General features: G+C 44.5%; 2 protein-coding genes across 2 annotated transcripts in view; both read left to right on the top strand.

Moving 5' to 3' along the window:
* rsph3 (radial spoke head 3) overlaps positions 1–4177 on the top strand; it is a 6691-nt gene extending 2514 nt beyond the window's left edge. Inside the window, exons 5-8 of the mRNA XM_056295129.1 lie at positions 402–605; positions 1162–1324; positions 3556–3642; positions 3912–4177. Of these exons, the coding sequence (XP_056151104.1) occupies positions 402–605; positions 1162–1324; positions 3556–3642; positions 3912–3982 (525 nt within the window). The 3' untranslated portion in view covers positions 3983–4177. The remainder of the gene's footprint in view (positions 1–401; positions 606–1161; positions 1325–3555; positions 3643–3911) is intronic.
* Positions 4178–7604: 3427 nt separating this feature from the next.
* ezrb (ezrin b) overlaps positions 7605–21744 on the top strand; it is a 36331-nt gene continuing 22191 nt past the window's right edge. Inside the window, exons 1-3 of the mRNA XM_056295171.1 lie at positions 7605–7990; positions 14365–14448; positions 21325–21420. Of these exons, the coding sequence (XP_056151146.1) occupies positions 7979–7990; positions 14365–14448; positions 21325–21420 (192 nt within the window). The 5' untranslated portion in view covers positions 7605–7978. The remainder of the gene's footprint in view (positions 7991–14364; positions 14449–21324; positions 21421–21744) is intronic.

The raw sequence follows: 21744 nt of genomic DNA, 5'->3' as shown, positions 1-21744 counted from the left end.
GAGCCTATCCCAGCAGTGGCAGGCAGGGAGACACCCTGGACAGGCCGCCAGTCCATCACATCTGTATATCATTACCAGACCTATTTGAAAGAGTCTTCATCAGTAACATTATTTGTCTTGGCCTGCTTGGAATACAAAATGGGTGGATTATTTGCATCAGGAAAGCTAAAATCCATAGGTGTCAAGTCGTCTGCTTAATTAACTTATACATAACCTACTGTGATTGACTAAACTGCCTAGCAGCTGTATTGTTCTTTGCAGCAAATCCCACCTAGTATATAGTTAGGCAAAAAGGCGTACTAGGCAATGTATTTGAAAACCACCATTTGATGTAAGGTTAGTTATTACGGACCACCATTTTGACAATGTGCAATCTCATGCATTACTAATGTGTGTGGCAGCTGTTTGATTTTGACAGGGAGGTGCAGCCGGTGTTGGAGGTGTTGGTGGGAAAGACAGTGGAGCAGTCGCTTCTTGAGGTGATGGAGGAAGAGGAGTTGGCCTGCTTGCAGGCTCAACAGAGGGCTTTTGATGAACTTCGGAATGCTGAGCTGGTGGAGGTGCAGCGGCTAGAGGAGCAGGAGAGACGCCGCCGTGAGGAGAAAGTATGGTCAATTTAGTTGTCGACTAAGTGGGTCTTGGAGGGCATGTTATTTCTGTGTCACAGGGTAGCTTAACGAGTATTCATGAGTGCAAACAACTCCATCCCCTAACTGGACAACAAAGACTCAAATCAATGACATCATTAAGACAGACATCCAGCACAGGGCTGTTATTACCAATGAAGTTGAGATCATTTTTTTGTTCGCAGTAGTGCTGGTAGATTTTTACAAAAGAAAATGTAGTCACAAAACAAAAAATTAATCCTACGTGTTATCGGGTTATATTTTTGTATCATTTCAAGTTTATTCTTAATTTATCACTATGCATCGCTATGACTTCACTGCCTTGGTTGGAAATGAACTGTGTGCTAGCACAAGCTGACCTGTCCTTGTTCCCAGGAATCATTAAATGCTGAAATTGGATTGTGTGAGTGCAGGGATTGAAAAGCTCAGTAGTCTTAAATTCAGTAGACTTCATTAATCGTATTCGGGATCAGATGCCAAACTGGGAAGATGAGCTTGTCTGTTGCTGTTTAAAATCTATTTTCTCACACTACAGGAGCATAGAATTGCCCAGCAGAGGGAGGTGTTGAAGAAAGAGTTGGAGACTGTGGAGAAGATTGCAGCCAGGGCATTCGCCCAGCACTACTTGGCTGACCTCCTGCCAGCAGTCTTTACCACTCTGAGAGATCATGGCTACTTCTATGACCCCGTTGAGAAGGGTCAGTCTTTATTCACAGTGCTATCTCTTTTTATGCATTGTCTTCCATTATACCCTAGCCCCCTCCTCTGTAAAACTTACTGACACATGGAGAGGTCACTGCATACATTATACAGCTTCTACTTGAACAAGTCAAGGAGGAGGTGATGGATAATAACTTTATATAAATAGCACTTTTTTAAAACAATGTTACAAAGTGCTTTACAAAGAAATAAAAACACACAAGGCAAAAATAAGAACAAGACCGAAGAAGTAAGAGTAAAACTAAAAACAGTATGAATAAATAAAAACAAATATCAAACATTTGTAAAAGCTTTCACAAAAAGAAAAGTTTTAAGACAAGATTTAAAAGAAGCTAGAGACTTGGTTTATCTTAGTTCAATGAGAAGAGCGTTCCATAGTGTGGGGGCTCTAACAGCAAAAGCCCGATCACCCTTTGTGACATACCGAGACCTGGGGATAACCGGCAGGGCACCATCTGTGGATCTTAATGGTCAAGACGGTGTATACCAGGTCAATGAATCAGAGATGTAATTGGGAGCAAGGCCGTTTAAGGCCTTGCCTTAAAAGCGAGCAATACAATTTTAAAATCAATTCGAAATATTACAGGGAGCCAGTGTAGGGAGGCAAGCACAGGAGTGATATGGTCATGCCTCTTTTTCTCAGTAATGAGCTGAGCAGCGACATTTTGTACCAACTGCAGACGATGGAGGGAGCCCTTGCTGATACCTGAGTAAAGTGCGTTGCAATAGTCAAGCCGAGAATAGATAAAAGCATGTACAACTTTTTGCAGATCGGCAATTGATAAAAATGACCTAATTTTGGAGATTACCTTAAGCTAGAGAAAGCATGACTGAACAACATGTTTGATTTGATTATCAAAACCAGGGTTACCAACAAATATTACCCCAAGATTCCTAGCAGCCTGTTTAAGACTACCTGACAGACCACAAAGATTAGTAACAAAAAGGCTGATGGAATTTTGGGAACTGAACGGAATGACCCCAGACTTATCATTAAATTTAAGAAACATTTTGGACATCCAGGATTTAATGTCAGAGAGGCAAGTTGTGAGATTTGCAAGGGTGCTAGGATCTGTGGGTTATAGTGGCATGTATAACTGAGTGTCATTAGAATAAAAATGGTAAAACATATTGTGATTTTGAATGACCTGGCCAAGCGGCAGCATGTATATAGAAAAGAGAAGGGGGCCAAGAACTGAGCCTTGAGGGACACCACCACACAACTGAGCCATCGGGGAGGTACTTACCCAGAACAACAGAAAAAGTTCCATTGGTGAGGTAAGAGCGTAATAAACTAAGAGCTGAGCCCTTGATGCCAACCCAAGTCTCTAAGCGATGTAAGAGGATACTGTGATCGACTGTGTCAAAGGCAGCACTTAGGTCTGAAAGAACTAAAACCAAGCAGTCGCCTCTGCAGTCTGCAGCAGGTCATTAGTGACTTTAACTAGAGCTGTCTCAGTACTATTAATTGCTCTAAAACCAGACCGGATACTGTTAAAAACACTATTTGTGTTCATAAAAGAAATCAATTGAGATGAAATTACTCTCTCTAGAACCTTAGATTAAAAAAAAAAGGACAATTTGGAGATTGGTCTGTAGTTACTTAAGGACAGGGGATCTAAATTAGGTTCCTTCAGCAATGGGTGAACAATGGCATGATTAAAACTGTCTTTAAAAGAACCAGAGGCCAGAAAATTATTCAGAATTTGCAGAATAACGGCGCTAATAGTTGAAAATACCTCCTTGAGCAACTTAGTGGGAATGATGTCTAAGATGCAGGGCGAGGAGTTCATTTTGGAGACTGTACTCTCTAACATTGAAATTGTAATAGGTTGAAACTGGGTAAAAGGGGCAGAATTAGCATGGGGAATGGAATGAATGAAGGGCCAGGATGGATTTGGGACGTGATATTCACCGCCTGATTTACAAAATGAGTGAGACATTTTTTTTGGACAACTCAACATCGGGTTCAAAAAAAGAAGTGGAGTGGCTATTAAATACAGAATCATTTACCCTAAAGAGAACTGTAGGATTGTGGTTATTTCTTGATATCTGTTCAGAGAAGTACGCTGATCTTGCATCCTTAACTACCTCCTGGTAAATTAACATTTGGTTTTTAAGGGTGTTATGTGCTTATTCAAACTATGTGACTGGATGACTAGTAGTAGTAGAAATCAATCATCTCACAGGAGTGTCTTGTGATTTCCAGATATCGAGACTAATTTCTTCCCATGGCTGATGGCTGAAGTTAACACTAACCTGGAGAAGAAAAATATTGCAAGAGAGATGCTAGACAGTAAGAGGATACAGCACCTAATAGTTTCGCAAATCAGTATTTGAGTGTCATGAAAAAACATGACTACATCAAAATTGCCCCTCAAAGGATTGTCATGTCATATACATTGTTAGAGCTCTATCTAGTGGTACTATGCAAACATTGCAGAGGTCATTTTGTGGCTTAAAATTTATCAATAAAAATGTTAATCATTAATTTCAAATTTCAGTCAAACACTATACAGTCTATAAAACAGAACCTAACTGACTCCATTTTGTCATCTGTTTCAGTGATTATCTGTGACGCCACTCAGAAGAGACTGGAAGCCTACAAACAGCTGGAGTCACAGCCATCCAAATGAGGGGGTGTGCTGCTCTGAAGTAAAAAAACAAAACCTAATGCTGACTTTGGTTCAGAGAGTGGTGAACTATTAAGAAAAATACATTTGTTTTGCACTGAACAATCCTGAAGCTGTTTATTTGATGAAATAGGGCCATCACATGTACTCATGTACAGTTGACAGGAGCCTAAATAGGAACCGTGATTCCTTAATCCTCACCGAAACTGTCTCAAAAGTTAAGAATTCAGGACTTTGCTGTATGATTGCAAACAGTTCAATCTGTTTTGACCTTGAAATCTATGTAACCATACCTCAACACGTTTGTTTTTAATGTAACAGTATGGTGGGAAACTTTTCTCAATGACATTTTACTACTTGATGTCTTATTTAAGTTATTTTTAGTTGCACTTTTTGATAAAATGACGTCTGTCCACAAGTAAATGCTTGAAATTTCAAAGTGTTTGTCAAGAACAGGACAATCTGTAATTAGATTCATGTTTTTGCCTCAATATTTTGATGTATTACCATCCCAGGGTATGTTGTCTAAGCGATTACAGCAGTTTATTGTTACATGCAGCTCTTTTTCTCTCAGCAAATCGTTTAGAAACTCCTCTTCTAACTGTAAAGCAGTGAATTAAAACAGAAAATATCCTTTTAAAGGCGACATGTTGTCTTGCTTACAAATACATCTCATTTAATACCACTTAATCTGTAGTGGTAAGAAGGTGAAGAGATGGTACTTGCCCTCAAATTGAAACAAAACGCTTGTGTGGGATTGTTTTTTTTTTATTGACAGGTGAATTGGAGAATGGCAGATCAGAATTAGTGAAGACTATTTACAGGTGACAAAAATATATCTCTAATGTTTTAAGGAGTACTGAAATTGCCTCACTGTTTTTCTCTTTGCACGTGGCCTGCAAACTGGTCAGTTGCCCTTTGTAGGCAACTGACCTCAACTCATTCCCCATCTGGACAATCAAAAGAACAAATGCATATTTTCATGAATCGTTACCTGGTTTTATCTTTCCCGCTGGAGATGTATTAACAACCAGGTGTGCCCTGTGAATGGTGTGAACTTTCCTTTTCTTTTTTACAGCATGTTGCACTCTGTCAATATTGTTCACCGAAAGCAACAATTCTTTGAAATACTCCGTGTTGAAATTCACAACGGTTCAAAGGATCACACGCATGCATAGCGGTGAGAACCGTGCAGCATGAGCGTCACTGCGGGCTCTGTCTCTGTATGACCTCCTTTATATATGCCTCTATTTCAATCCTGGTGCACCATTGGTCGGCGCCCTTATGACACCTCCCCACACACCGCGCTCGCTTCCTTGGTTCCCTAAACGGGTGCAGCCTATTCAGAAGTTGTCTGACGTGCCGTTTCCACGACTAGAGACAAAGCGACGCGCAGGTGCGTGCTCTCTAGAAAAGTGTTTTAGGCGACCGCTGTGACTCATTTATCCGTTCATACCCATACGGTAAATAACCAAGGTCCGTAGATGGAGTCATTCCACAGGCAACAAAAGGGAAAGTGATTCAAGGATTTAAAAAAAAAGCATCCGCATGATAGACTCACGTGTTGCCCACAACTGATAGTCTCCATTAAATTCCTTTACTGAAAGTCACTGTGTCAACATCCTTTTATACATATCATCTAATCATTAGAATACCAATCCCCGCTAGTGTGGACTATCCCACTCAAGTACACGTCAGGCGTACTTGAGTGGGATATGACACAGCCCACTGTGTCATAAGAAGTTTCTGGGAAACCTGTCTCGTGTGTGGGCGGAAGAAGAAACATTCAGTTTGACTTCACTTAATGTATGTCCAGAGACAATACGCATAAACTAAAAGTCGGAATAAAAAGGTAGATTAAACGACTGTCAAGGTCGCCATCGACCCAATTGGCGAATATTGCGGAATGAACGTACGATCCTCACTGTGGGCCTCTGCGCGTACCTGTGGTCCACTGACTTCCGGTTTCTACTGCGGCAGTCATACCAGTTTCCTGTTTGTCGGCGCGTGCCATTCACAGTGGCATACTTTTCGTGATGCCCGCGAGATTTACCATGGATAAATGTTAACGACACGCACAGGATTGTCGACAAACTTTCACCTGCACCTGCCAGCAAACGGGTGAAAAGTTTCAAGCTGTACATGTCAAGTTACGTTCACAATCCCGTCCGTCCGTCCGCTCATCCTTATGTAAACTACTAATAAGACACGTTAGCCCCCTAGCTAACGAGTCTGACCCTTTAGCCGGGCGGTTAGTGATGTCGCCTTGTGGTGCAGTACATCTTGTATCGAATCCCGCACCGGGCGAAAAAAATACCCGGTTACACTTATAATTGTGGACGTAACATTACATGTACAGCTTGAAACTGTTGGGCCGTTCGCTGGCAGGTGCAGGTGAAAGTCTGTCGACAATTCTGTGCACGCGGCTGACATTTATTCACGGTAAATCTCGAAGGCGTCGCGAACAACGTGCGGTTGTCCATAGCACGCGCCGACAAACAGGAAACTGGTATGACGTCTGCAGTAGAAACCGGAAGTCAGCGTGCTACAGTTGTGCGCAGAGCCGATCGTTCGTACGTGCAAGTTTGTTCATAGGATTGTTTTAGCCCCGAGCTTTGTCCCAGAGACCACGTAGAACCTGGGTAACCGCTGAACGTAGACACCAGTTGGCTAACGTCGATGTCTTCGCAGGCCTGGATGATTGCTCATTGCGAGAGGCAGACGTTAGGGGGGAAGGAATTAAACAAACAAACCCTGGGTGTGTAAGAACAAACCTGTATGTACGAACGACTGATGAATGAGGCGCAACGTCTTCCTGGGTTTCGTACGGGGGCCCCCTTGGGCCCCTCTCTCTCTGCCAGGGTCGGCGGCGGCAGGAAGAGAGTCGGGCGCCGCCGGTTGGGTGGGGGGCTGATGAGCGCAGAGGAGAGCTTGTCAGCCATATTGCCGCTCAACCCAGTTCAACTGACTGCGGGAGGAGGGAAGAAATCTGCGGCTGACAAGCAGCTCATTTGAAATCGCATGACATTGGACCACCGGTAAGACCCCCCCCCCTTTCATACGGACCGCCGCAAAACTCCATCGATCTAGCCGTTTGCTTTTCGCGCCAAGTTTTGACCACTTTCCCCCCCCCTGCACTTTTTGGCGCGCCTCCTCCCCCCCGCGAAGGAGGCAGCTCCAACAGGTGCCTGTGGGATCACGGTGAGGATGCGGACTGTTCGCAAACCCCCCGCTTTCATTTTTTTAGGGGGGGGGGCTCGGTCGCGGTTCCGAGGTGAGAACCGGGACCGTCCCGCTTCAGCGCATCGTCTTGCTCTGACAAAATGGGCGCACCGACCATGGAAACGGCGCTAACGTCTGTTTTCGCGAATGACCGCAAACAGCTGTGCGACGCGACGACAAATCGCGCCTGTTTCGCAAACCGCCTCCCCGCGGCGCGGACGACTGATTGTTTCCTGCGTTAATGTGTTGTGTTTGAGAGCGACTTCGGCCTGCGGCGAAGCGGTTAAAGCCATCTCGGGAAGACGTCGGTTTAATTAACCCGGCGCGTGTCGCTCCGCCTGGGTTTTCCAGTCCGCCCCCGTGGTTTTTCTAGAAAGAAAAAAAAAAGAAAGAGAGAGAGAGAGCGAGAGAGCGCGCGCGCGCGAGGAAGGGTGGGGACTAAGTTCGCCGTGTGTGTGTTTGGGTGAGGCCGCTGGTGTAGTTCCCTATTTGATCTGGATGGAGGAGGGTGAGCTCACCCCGATGCGTGTCGCCTCTCACACGAACGTCAGCCCCTCTCGCGCAGCGGTTTAAACCCGAAGAGCTCCGTCGGCTCAAACTCGTTTCTCCTCTTTTCTGTGTGTTCAGGAAGACGCCTCCTCCTCCTCCTTCTCCTCCGCCTCCGCCGCCGCACCGACCGTCATCCACAGGGAGCAGAGCCTCCGGGTCGGCCACGCTGAACAGCTCCTCTCACAGAGCCAAGGAAGAAAAATTTTTTTTTTTTTAAAAAGGGACAAAATGCCTAAAGCGGTAAGCGTCGGTCACTATTTCTGTATGTTATTTGCTTTTATTGCTTTTTTATTTAATTGTTGAGTCACTTCGGAGCTGGTGGGGGGGGGGCTGACAGAGGCTGTGATTGAAAAGCCTGCGTTCATAACAGAGGCAGCAGCCCCCTTGAGTTCACTTGCCATTTTATTTAGCAGGGTAACTGCGACACGCAGCTTTCCACAGGGGACATGTGCTGGGTGGCCTTGTCTGTGTGTAATGGACATCTGGGAGGTGGGGGAGAAAAAAAATCTTGGTAAATAATTTTGGAGCATCGAAAACAGATTTCCTCTCATGTCCCAGGCCTCTTTGTAATATCGCTGTAGCTAAGCACCACAAGTACAGTGATCCGGTTTTGAGCCCTTTCATCATGGCTTGAACTCAAAAGTGATGTCAGACTTAATGAGCTTGACTTTTAGTGCAAAGTGACTTGGCCGAGGAGGAAACGATGGCTTTGACACTTGTTGATATTTGATGCCATCTGGTCATGTTTTGTTATGTGTGTCAATAGCACAGACAGAGAGGGATGTCAGTCTGACTCGCATGCTCTCCCTATGCTCTTGAGTCTGTCTGGACAGTGGCTGTGAAGTCAAGAGTACATTTTCACGCACTTCTATCGATGATCGATTAAAGGGATTTTTGTACTTCACGCCACCAAAGTTTACCTCCAAATGAGCTTTACGTTGTACGTTTGCGATCCGGTCCACAAGCGTACCTATGAATGTATACTGGATGTAGTCACCAACGCCCATCTTTTCCAGATCGTGCTTATCATAAATGAGCCCCCCCCCCCCGGTACTCTCCTGTCTCCTCTTTCGAGGTACAGGAGACACATGAACGCACTGACCAATACAGCGATACACATCTGTAGTTTATTTCAGAGCTGCAAATTCAGGATGGCTGCCCTTTCAAGGCAGTGTGACCACATCCATCGTGGAAACTTGGAGAAGAAATGAAAACACAAGACACCGCAAATATCGAATAACGGTGACTCGGCAAAAATGATTTCGCTCAGTCATCGGCTGGAGTGAGAGCTGAGATGGCCAAATAACATGAAGTATTTATTTTATTTAGTATTTCATTATAAGCTGTACATAGACATGTGCTTGTGTCTGGAGAGAGAGCTGTATAGTATATCTACCTCTCTCGTGCAGCTCTCTGCCCCACCCCAGCTGTGCTCCACACAGAACCTGGAAACTTTGAGCACGGCATATTGTAGCAGAATATAGACTTTTCAAAGGAAACTATGACTGATATTTGCCTGGAAAGAGTGCCAACAGAAAGCAGAGCAGAAAGTCCGCACTTCTTGCTAATTAAAACTAGAGTAAAAGTTTAGAAAATGCCTCAAGCGAAAAGTCAATCAAACCTCAAAGCATTTCAATCAGGAGACCGTAATGAACTCTACTTTGGCTTTCAGATTGGCCACTTAGATTGATCTACGGTTGAACGGCACAGTGTGCTGTGACCGCCGTCAATGTGCCGCGTTGTCTGTGTCCGAGGCCGGGCCCCGTCAGCGTCTCTCTCTGTTTGCTGTTGGTCTGTTTGCAGTGACCCAAGGGTTGTCATGAGTGACAACGTGGAAATGACATCATTACTATTGTCTGATAGCAATCCAGCAGTGGCTGTCTGGGAGGCACAAAACTCTGCCTTTTTAGGTGATAATGGCAGACTTGTTTTCTTTTCCATTATATCAATGAGATGCAAACAGTTCGGTTTTCCCCTGTGGCTTTACTGACTTTTCAATGTATGACCTCATGACTGGCCCGGCTCGGTCCTCACAACATAGCTCGAATGCATATCAGTTGGACACTAAGTCTATTTTAATGAACTTTGTTGCTTTGATTTTTTTTTTTTTTTTTACCCTGCAGATATCTTTGAGCCCTTAAATTAATCCCCAAAATGCTGACCACTTTGCTTGGCTCTGGTTAGCTCTGTAAATAGGGGGGTGTATGTTTTGGCGGTGTGGTTTTTCGGTCTTGACGGGTTATGTGGGATTAGGGTGTCGTTGACTTCACAGGGTGTTTGTAGGTCCTTGGAAGGTTTTGCGGATCTGTGAAAGGCTTTTTAAACTCGAGACCATAATCGATCTTATGCTTATTTAAATGAGTCTGTAAATGCTATTAAATACAATTTTGGCGGTGTAAAAGAAAAAAGTGTGGCGCACTTCTAGTCGAAAGTGTATTTGATTGCGCAGGTCTTTGTTTAGTGGTGAAATTGGTGTTCAAGATTATTATAATTGGCATTAAATGGCCTTCAAAAGCCTTAAAACTGCTCAATCCTGCATAAATACAGCTCAAGTACTTGGGACAACTACTGGCGGTCAGTTTCTATTTACCGTGATTTCAGACTTGACAGCATTGTGTTCGACAGAGAGGGACTTATTCCTGTACAGAGGAGCAACACTTCCAGCGGGGGAAAGTCGGACCAGATTTGAGGAGTCTAGAAGTATCCTGTTTTTGGTCTTTCTGTGACTCATGTTTCATGACTGTCTGAATGACACATTGTCATGAAGTAAACGATAGCGCTCCTTGGCTCTCCCAGAATCCTGTTTCCTTGCAGTCGCGGCCCATGATGTAAACCAAACAAGGCGTGGCCGTGACCAACATGTATGGGTGTTTCCTTTTTATGTCCAGCACCTTTGTTAGTGTTTGTTCCTTTTTAAATAATTGATAACTAAGTGATGCCTGCAACGCCCTGGGGTCATGATGGACCAGCCAGGAAATAGTCACAGGGCCCTGAAGTGATTTATGTCAGTGGTATCCAAACTATGGGTCACAACCCACAAGTGGGTTGCAGCAAGGGGCCGGGCGGGTCGCCGGGCGGGTCACCGGATTTCAAGCGTAAACACACTTTGTTTTGAGACAACATTTGTATAAAAATAGAAAACGTTTACTTTAATACTTTTTGAGTCAATGCAAACAATGTAATGATTTAAATGTATTCTGAAATATAACTATAATGATGTTTAATGTTGGCATGCTTTGTCACTGTAGGTGGAAAAGGGGAATATACTACATTGATGAATGATATAGAAAGGATCGTTAACTATTTTACTGCACAAAGTATTTGGCGGGCCCCATGCCAAAAGGTATCTACAGGTGGGTCATGGCATGAAAGTGTTTGGGGAAACTCTGGGGTGGAGCGGGCAACAGGGTTAGCATTGGTAATCCACTAACTAGATGAGTCGCTTTAAAAGAACTCCAATGAAAGAAGGTCTGAGCCTGTCTTAACGGTCTTTACGTTATACTCATCATTTAGCACATTGGTTTATGGTTATATTTGTCTATGTGCGTTTTAGCACCGTCTCCATGACAACACCCACCGCTGAAGTGTCTTGTAAAGCCATGCAAAGTATTCACAGTGTTGACTATTGAATGGCCTTTGCTGCAGAATGCAGGCCAACCTATTCAGAGTTTTAACTACTCTGCCGACAAACCACCTCATTTCTTTAACTTGCCCCGGACCGACTCCTTAACCTCGCCCGTGAATAAGGTTGAAAGGTTAAGAGGACAAAGCGCTTCAAACCTGGTCCTGCCTTGTCTTTTGCAGAAGAGTATTCAAAGAGAAGCAAATGGCCTGTATCTAAAATTTCCACAGCAATGGCTTTTCCCCCCACAGGGCTAACATGGTAAAGTGCAACAGTGCTGATGGGTCATTGCAAAATATATCTGTTTCTACAAGAGAGAGAGAAAAAGTCTCAGTATCGTTCTTGGCCTCAGTTGCTCCCAGTATTGTACTGGCGGGATGATTAAATTTGGGAAGCAATACCGCTGTAGTTAGTTTTATTATGTTAGGTATTACTAGAATGATTTGTGAAGCTGGACTTCACACAGTTAATATAAATAACCATAGTTTCCTTTTGACTAAATTTCTTCATTGTGGAACTTTGGGTCCTTCCCTGGTATATTTTTAGCATGTGTGTCATGTCTTTTTTTTTTTTCTCTTTTTTTTTTACTGCTTCGCATAGCCTCAGTTTATTGTAAGTTGCTATTCGAGGAGTAACTCAGATCAGGTGTCACTCATTCGGTGGTTTCTCTTGGCTTGTCTGTCTATCTCCTCATATGTTCCATTCTCCTCAGGCTGGGGGGGGGGGTATTTTTCGAGGTGTTCCATCTGTAACCGGAGGTAAATACAGACTCTAGTGTTGAGGGAAACCAAGCGTGTAGCGTGTAAGCTGCCTCTGCCGACCTGCAGGATGACTTTTAAGACTCTCGGTCTCGCTTAGAGGATCACTACAAATGCATACTGATGCTGGAGGGGGACTGGTGGGGAACTACAGCTGAAAGGGGATCTTTGTTTTTCTGTGTAAATGGAGTTTTTCCTCCCCTCCTTTTCCTTTTTTTTTTCTGTTAGATGTTGTTGAAGTGGAGCCCCTCGCCTTCAGGCCGGCCAGTACTGGTGTCGGGCCTCCCCTCCCCTTTATTTACCACCACCAGATGCACTTAAGGCGGCAAAAAAAGGCTGCTCCATGTCCAGCCAACTGCAAATGAGGCCAACAAAACCCCCAAAATCCTTTATAAGTCTTTCTTAACAGCTCAGAACTGAGATGCCCTACATCCAGTACTGTCATTGGCCATTACAAATCTATCAATACTCAGTCATTCTGTTAGCCTGTATGGGTCCGAAGGAAACGATGGTGCTGTGAGTCACCAGCCTAGTCAGTGCTGTAGTCCAGGCAGCCTTTTTCCAGTTGGGTGTTTATGGGGTTGGTTCAGAGCTAAGGCTCGGTGCTGTTCACAATGGCCAGGAGATGAAAGATCTCCATGCAGGCTCCCTTCAGCATTGTGTTCACAAAACTCTTTGTATGGTTGTCGTTGGGCACCAATAACCCGAGTCAATACTTGGGGGACCACGTTTTTTTCAATGCCCCCAGTCAAATACCTGAGGCATTCGACGTCAAACACACAGAATAAACTTACGGTATATGTTCTTAATTGTATGTTCATTCATTGTAAATCATTCTGCGATACTCCTGTGACACAGTTTGACTTTACATTATTCACTGCTGCAAACAGTCATGCTATTGGTAGTGCCTTTGAAACCCTGTGTTAATCATTTGGGTGGATCCTGTTGAGACATTGAGTTCTATGCTCATGAAGTGGGTCTCAGCTAGATGGGTCACCTTTGTTGTATGCATAGGTCAGCCTGATTAATCATTAACTTACAGGACTGAAAGGTATGCGCTTTCCTGCAAGTGGGAGTGGATGCATTCAGTACATGCATGCCTTAATGCTGTCATTGTGACAGCTTGTCAGGAGGGAACAAAATGCCCTCTACTTTAATGTTTTCATGAATGAAACGGATGGTCCTAAACACAAGGACAGGTTTACCGAAATAGCCGGTCCACCGGCGAATTCTAGCAGCCACAGCCAACGATGTAAAAAAAACAGGAGCCCCTGAAGAGCAACCTCTGTGTTGCCTGTAATTAACTGCTGCTCCTGTGTGGTATTTGCAGTGGACGTGCCACATCTCATTTGCATCCATAGAAATCGGCAAGTCCGTAACAGGCACATTTTTCATGAATTCCAATGGAAGAGCCAATGTTGACTATTCAAACTAAAACAATCTGTGATTTTACCGCTGAAATGGCTTCAATCAGTTCATCTGCCAGAGAAAGCAGATAAACACGGAGTCCTTTGTGTTTACTCAGCAAATAATCCTCCTCTTTTAACACACTCATCTTTTTTCTTCTTGTCACTACATTGATAGTAGAATAATATGGTAATATCATGGTCTAAATGTGATTATACTCATAAATGTGATTGGCTGTACGGTGGCGCAGTGGTTAGTACTGTCACCTCACAGCAAGAAGGTCCTGGGTTCGAACCTCAGGGTTGTCCAACCTTGGGGGGGTCGTCCTCTGTGTGGAGTTTGCATGTTCTCCCTGTGTCTGTGGTGGGTTTTCTTCGGGTGCTGCGATTTCCCCCACCATCAAAAAAAGACATGCATGTTAGGCTTTATACTCCTGGCTGTGCCCCTGCCCGAGGCATGGCAAGACCAACTGGAGTTGGTCCCCGGGTGCTGCACGGCGACTGCCCACTGCTCCTAGCTACACCTCTAAGATGGGTTAAATGCAGAGGATAATTTCCCTATGGGGATCAATAAAGTATCTCAAAAAGAAAAAATATACTTTGATGTTATCTGGGCAGTAATATGGCAACCATTGTACAATAGCAAATCATTTATAGAATGACCAGTAGCAAAGTAACACCTCGTACTAAGTTACTTTTTTGTTACCTCACACTACTAAGTTACTTTTTTGAGTCCCAGCCTGATATTACACTTTGCATTCATCCTTATTCATGAGCCTCCCTGTTGCTTTGCTGAGTTTTTGAGCCTTTTCTCATGTGTGTCTGCAGGTTAATGTTCGCGTCACCACCATGGATGCTGAGTTGGAGTTTGCCGTCCAGCCCAGCACCACTGGCAAGCAGCTCTTTGATCAGGTCGGTATAAACACTCATGGTTGTGTTTCGACACTGTGTTCCTTTTCGGTGTCTATACTAGCTTGAAGTTAGGGAGTGGTATTGAAAGATATCCAAAAGTTAAATGAAGAACTCCCAGGTTTTCTGCTAGAGTCAGTACATTTTTAATAGGAAGTCACTTGAGCGTGGTCTGAGGCAAAGTACAGGATTGCACACACATTGTTTCACTTCACTGGGTCAAGAAACTGAGAGGTTGGAAAACATACATTTACAGCCTTAGTTGAAGTAGATCTATATGTTTCACCTGACGTTCCTGCAGTTCAGCAACTGCTGTGTCCTTATGGCCATTAATGTGACCGACGGCACCGACAGATATTTGTGTTTAGAAAAAATGACTCTCTTAGTGTCTTTCTGCATGCTCAGTAATCCAGGTAAGGAAATCATAGAAAGTTGAATCAGTTCATCTGGACCCAACATTTATGTAATAACTTAGTCTATCATTTCTCCATAGGTCTTTACACTTATCAAGTTTGGCTTTAGCCCCATCATATTTTGTTGATTCAAGCTTTTCACTCTAAGTGTCGCTAACGGTCTTTATCTCTCCGGTGAGATAAGATGACCATTTCCAGGTGATGCCCATGATGAAAAATTATAACCTAACAGATGTTGGGGCAATTACTGAACCATTAACTCATGCAGCAGTCAGATCGCCGTTGCTGTTTGGTTGCCTCAGGCGGTCCTGTATGAGATCTGTGAGGTCGGAGGATAGGACACGGCTGAAAAAAACGAATGCAAGCAAAAAGATCTGCCCTTCTAATAGTGATTCTTTAACAGTACAATATAGGAAACATTTTACCCTAGACTTTGTCCAGACGTTGTCTTGGATAAAATGTACCCTAGGCTCCCTGCTGTAGGTGGAGATGCCATTGTCTATCATCACCAATATAACACTATATATAATATATAAAAAGATTATCTGGGGGGCGTCCGGCTGGCATGGTGGTCTATTCCGTTGCCTACCAACACAGGAATCGCCGGTTCGAATCCCCCTGTTGCCTCCGGCTTGGTCGGGCGTCCCTACAGACACAATTGGCCGTGTCTGCGGTTGGGAAGCCGGATGTGGGTATGTGTCCTGGTCGCTGCACTAGTGCCTCCTCTGGTCAGTCGGGGCGCCTGTTTGGGGGGAGGTGGGAACTAGGGGGAGTAGCGTGATCCTCCCACGCGCTACGCCCCCCTGGTGAAACGCCTCACTGTCAGGTGAAAAGAAGCGGCTGGCGACTCCACACGTATTGGAGGAGGCATGTGATAGTCTGCAGCCCACCTCGGGATCAGCAGAGGGGGCGGAGTAGTGACCGGGACGGCTTGGAAGAAAGAGTGGGGTAATTGGCCGTTACAGTTGGGGAGGAAAAGAGGGAAAATTCCAAAAAAAAAAAAAAAGACGATTATCTGGGCCACCCAGTAGCACTATGAGACAGCCGTGCGTGAATGTCTCATTGGTTATTGTATGAGGCCGTGGCATATTGCCGGTAAAACTGTTTTGTTTTCAGAGCCATTATGCCCCATTGTTAAGGGCACTGTGATTTTGGAAAACACTGCCTCCAGTTTGGAAGATACGCTTCAGGGAAATGTGGTCACTAAGTCTGGTTAACTTGGCAGCGGTCACAACTTGTTCTTTCCACTTAGGGGTAGCTATTTACCCCGTATCCCTAAAGATGTGCGAGACACCCCTGCAGAGGCAAACGTCCCTCTCGCTGCTTGACGACGGTATTAATACTGTTGGAACAGTCGAGGGTGCATTGAAAGTGTGAGTGGGTTGTGATGTCGGCCCGTAACAGTAGCGGTGGTTGGGCGGTAACTGGAAGGGGGTCTGCTGCTTTGACCTTCGCTGCCTTTGCTGTTGTTGAACTAAGAAGAATTGAGTTTTATTTATTCATCTTACTGTGTGAAGTCACTTTAATTTGGCCTTTCAGTTGGCACGTCTAATAAATGCATTAATCAAACACGCGAGTGGCAGGTGTGTATTTAGTGTGAGTCTTTTTGAAGCTCTAATATGTAGCATCGAGGAGAGGAAAGGCGTTGCTTTAGCTGCTTCCTGTATAACTTGTTTTTCAATAGCCTACTGTGGCTGTGTGACAGGGGATTCACCCTCAAACTCTTCTGGGTTTCATGAAAAGCGGCGGCGATACAGGGACGCGGAGGACAAGCTGCAGTTGACGTACACTCGGGCAGAACCAAATAACGCGCCTTTCCCATGGCGTTCCGCCACCTTAACCAAATGCTTTTGTTCAGTTGGGGAAATTGTTCGCATTCAAATATTGGTAAAATTTGTTTGAGATGTATTTAACTGCACCCTGCAAGTTTGGGGGTGGGGGTGGGGGGCTGCAAAGCGGAACGTCACGTCACCCTGAATCGCATAACATTTGCATCAATTCAAAAATAGCAACAAGGGGGAGTGACTCCGAAATCCCTGTAAAGAGGAAGGAATCACTTTTGACCCACATGCTTCTGCTTCACACAGCCCTGTTCATAGGTGTCGGTGAATTCCTCCTCCCTGTCTGATGGGCTCTCACTCGCTTATCTGCGATCGTGTCAGACTCGGTTCAGCGGCCTATTTTTGTGCGTTGGTCACCTTAGCACAATCAAGCAGGGGAAAACACAGAGCATGTCAGAGAGCCAGGGATCTATTCTCAGCAGCAGTGACAGCACAGATTAATTCAGCTGACGTTGAGCTGGCACGGCCATGGTCCCCGAGAGCCTGTCATCTGATCTGGTTCAGCTTTGAACTAGTGCACTGGCTGTAATCTGTCTTGTCGCATAGGACGGACACACATACGCACACACACATATATATACGTATATGTATATACGTATATACATATACATTCTTGTACTTGTACTTCTATCTTGGTGAGGACCAATTTGAGTTTTTCTCCATCAGACTGAGGACATTTTTGGGAAGTGAGGACATTTCGGCCGGTCCTCACTTCTTTAAGGGTCTATTTTAGGGTTAGGACTTGGGTTTAGGGTTAAGGTTAGAATTAAGATGAGGTTGAGATTAGGGTAAAGGTTAAGGTTAGGCATGTGGTCTTAAGGTTAGGGTTAAGGTCTAGGGAATGAATGTAGTGAATGAAGGGGTCCTCACAAAGGTAGTACAAAGAAGTACACACACACACAGGTACTTAAGGGATGCAGGCAGGTTATGTGGAAATGCTGAGTAACAACGGTGAGCTCATTCCCAGGGAAAGTGTGAGGCCTAGTGTGGCTAGCGTGGTCAAATCTGATGATAGCCTTGGTCCCCGCTATGAAGCCCTTCGAGAGGAATGCCTGCCACTCCCCTACACACCCTCTCTCAGTTTCAGCTCCATGTGCCCGTGCCCTTTTTCTTTTCACCATCTTGTAAAAAGCCAAAGGCTTCATTGTATGTAACGGCTATGATGGTGTATCAAAATTTGTGATGTGCCATACTGAGACGCTGTCGTTCCATCACTGAACACTATGCTGACACATTGAGAAGACGCATTTATTTTGTAGTCATAATACCATAACATCAAAATGTCTCCCGTGTGTGTTGCTTATTCACTGCTAACATGCAGTCTTGCGTCAATAGACCCATTTCCTTTGGGCCAGCACCCCCTCACCCCCACCTCCCTTCCTGCATCTTTGTGCCTGTCTCTGTTTGGGGCCCCATCTGGGTATTGCCCCTCCCTTTCCCTCCGCAGCCACCGGAGCAGCACTCTGTGTTAGTCAGCCCAGGAGGATACAGTGAGTAATGCTGTTTCGGCGAACTGGCATTCCTCTCTCTCACCACAGGGCCGGGATCTCATAATCCCGGCAGAGAGACTTTCACTCTTTGTCAGACTGTTGAGACAAGGCCGTAAGGACACGCCAGCCGTTGCTGTATGGAGAACAACGCGTGCTGGCTCACATGAATGCCGCAACTTGGGCACCCCAATAATGTGGCTTGGCGACTTTGTCCCGAATGATTCGACCACATAACTGAGGATTTTTGCTTTTGTGGCTTGACAGCAAATGCTCGGCTCAGCTTACTTTCCTTTAATCATTGTCAAAACAAAGCAGACTTTCGCTCCTTGCTTGTAACTCTGGTTAAAAAAAGGCAGGTCTTAAAGAGCTTCATTATGCAGCCAGCCTCTGGAGAGTTTTACTGTGCAACGAGTCTGCACCTCTGGATTTTATGTGCATGAGGACACATACAAATCCAGGCATACTGCAAGCTGCTGTTTGTAGTGTATCACAGTATTTAGCCAATAGAAGCTAGTTTTCACTGCCCTACCTATCGAACAGGTAGGTGCTGTCCGTATGCATGCTAGTCATGTGCTATTTCTGAACCAGCAATCCAATCAAATTTGATGACAAGGCAGCCTTACAAACCAACCTGCTGCCATGTCAATTAACTAAACCCATGTTCCCAGAATGCTGGTTAAACCCATTTCAAATGCATCATATTTTATTTTTCAGTGTCTTCCGCCTGCAGCTGTTCTATCTATATCATGAATCTAAAGCTCTATAGCCCTTTCATCAAGAGAAATCCTTTTGTAAGCGGATGATAAGATTGGCTGGGGAAGAGGTTTTCACCAAAACTATGTAGCTTATCCCCCAAGAAAAAAACCATCTCCCATTAGGATATCTGTATTTAGCAGCCCTTTCTTTCTCTGTACTTTCTGGTTCTCACTCTCAGTGGAACCCCAAAGCAAGAACTGCCGTGAAAGGGCCGATTGTTATTTAGAGCTCTTAGGAGTTTCACTGCAGGTGAGATCCACTCTGAAGGGCTCTCTCCTTTCAGCCCTGCCAGTGTTTGTTGTGGTGCTAAGTGAGATCTATAGAAAAGGTCCCCCGAATCTCCGCACCCCGCAGGTCAGCCCGCTCTGTAACCTGTGTCAGTCGCTAACGGGGTATTTGATTTTGATTTTGACCTTGGGCCAGAGCTTATCAGACAGCATGAGCTTGGCTGCAGTGGCTGCAGTGCCTGCGCGGTGAGTCGAGCTCCACCCGGGCAACCCAGGTGACTTGGGTGGGAGATTTGACTGAGACGCATTCTTAAAAAGGACTGGCAAAGAGATTCTCCAATGAAAAAGGCGTGGAGATGGTGTGCATGCAAGTGTACACACACACAAACAGTCACACACACATACACTCACTAACTGCTGGCCTATTCAGTTTTGTTGGAAAATCACTCTGCTTCTCTGAAAGCCATAAAGAGCCCCTGGTCATTGAGGTTTCCAGCTGAAGCCAGTGGAAAACTGCTGCTCCTCCTTCAGCAGGAGTGATTATTCCAGATCTATCACTGGGTTTTCACTTTTTGCTAAATCAACAGAGTCAAAAATGCTATGTCTTCAAAAATATACAATCATGGAAAAAAAAAATCCAATCCATTTTGGTAACTATTTAAATACGTATTACCTAATCGTATGTACGTCTTTCCTGCAAAATAAAGATTCGGATTGGGTTCATAATACACCATTTTGGTGCAAATCATAACTTTTTTTTAATCAAAGAGCCTTGCTGCAGCTTGTTTCCCTCTGTTGCAGCATGCTGAAGTCATAGACAGGATGCTAGTCATACAGCACACCCTAGTCACACAGTATATCACTCCCTCGCACTAGTCAAACAATAGCACTTCATTGTTTAGGACTAGCCCTTCTAATAGTGCTCCTGTGTGCTGTGGCAGATTGCAGCACAGACTAAGAAACTGACAGATAGAACTAGATAAAACTTCTAATCCAGCAAAATATAGATTGAAACGTTTGGCGTTTACCAGAAATTGTCCGTAATTAGATGAGATGATCTGTGTATCGTGCGTTTATTTGGCTGTAAATATGTCGGCTACTTGGATTTGCTTCACCGGCTCAGCCTTCTGTCCTTCATGGTTTCAGGATTGCTCCCATCAGTGTAGGTGCTGCCCCAAACCCAGAGAGCAGGATACACTGAATAAGGTCACTTCAACCACTGAACAATCAGGTTTCCTTTGATCGCGTTGAGCTTGCATAGTTTGGCAGCCCCGGGTCCATCTGTCAGTAGGGAATTATCTCTCCTGGATCAAGCAAGAGCTGCTGTGATAAACACGTCTCACGGATAGAGTATTTCAAGGAAATGCTGCATGAACTGAAATAGCGCTCGCCAATAAGGCTTGGGTTTACTTTTTCAAATATTGACCAAACTGTTGTGTCATAAAGCGAGCCAGGTCTGCGCTCGGGGCCCTGGGAATGTGTAATCCTATGCTGCCCATTCAACAGATTATCGCGGTACCTGAGTAAGTCACTCTAAAATTGAATTCCTCAGACCTTTGCCAGCCTCCGAAAGAGCCCTCAAAGGCTTTTTTCCCCCTTCTAGTTTCTTACTTCACTGGCAGAGGACCAAGTGTGATTCATTTGTGTCCGACAGTTTTTTTTTTTTTGAGGAAACGTACAACAGTTTGCATTGTCTCCTCTGATAGTCACTCTACAGTGCATGGACTCGGTTTTTATTCTTTCCTGGGAGAGTAAGATGGGTGTTTTTAAAGGTCATTGGTTGTGTACACCCAGTCTTTTGAGTTATGCAACCGTTGCTCTTGCCAGATTAGTGGATAAGTTTTCATTGCCACTTGAATTTATGCCAACTGCTTTCTGATAATTACACGAGTTTTGGCGGTGGAATCTTGTGACTTGTGAGTTGGTGTCAATGCACAAGTTCAACCTATTTCTAAAAGGGAACCATTATTTTCTTCAAAGTTCACAATCTTGGAAATAATTTTACTAATGATATGGTTCTTACATTACATTTATTGTGTGAATTGTAGTTTGAATCACGCATTATATTATAGTACGTGGCGTGAAAGTGAAGTGACCCCACAGACTGGCTGTTGAAATGATGTGTTTTTAACAATTCACCTTCTCCCCGTAGGTGGTAAAAACAATCGGCTTACGTGAGGTCTGGTACTTTGGGCTTCAGTATATGGACGGCAAAGGCTATCTCACCTGGCTAAAACTGGACAAAAAGGTAAGACCCAGGTTCAAGTTTTGAATTAAAGCATCATATAGTGTTCATGTTGCTCCTATGATGATCAGAAAGACTTCACTTTAACTTTATTTTCTTGCATATCACAATACTATTTTATTCTGATATTGCATAATCAAATATAATCATAATGATAATGATCAATATTGTTAGCGTTATGCTAGGACAAAGTTACATCAAGTTACAGGTGATGCTTATCGATGCTTTATTTGAAACATCAGCGACATTAATGACGGTCTGGTTCATGAAGTCATCGCTCCAAAAAAAAAAAAGGGGGGTTGATATAAAAACCCAGCCCCTATTGTG

Source organism: Lampris incognitus, chromosome 15 (assembly GCF_029633865.1).
Source record: "Lampris incognitus isolate fLamInc1 chromosome 15, fLamInc1.hap2, whole genome shotgun sequence".
Lineage (NCBI taxonomy): Eukaryota > Metazoa > Chordata > Actinopteri > Lampriformes > Lampridae > Lampris > Lampris incognitus.
Note: the sequence above shows the minus strand (reverse complement) of the source record. Positions and strands in the feature narration are given on the sequence as shown.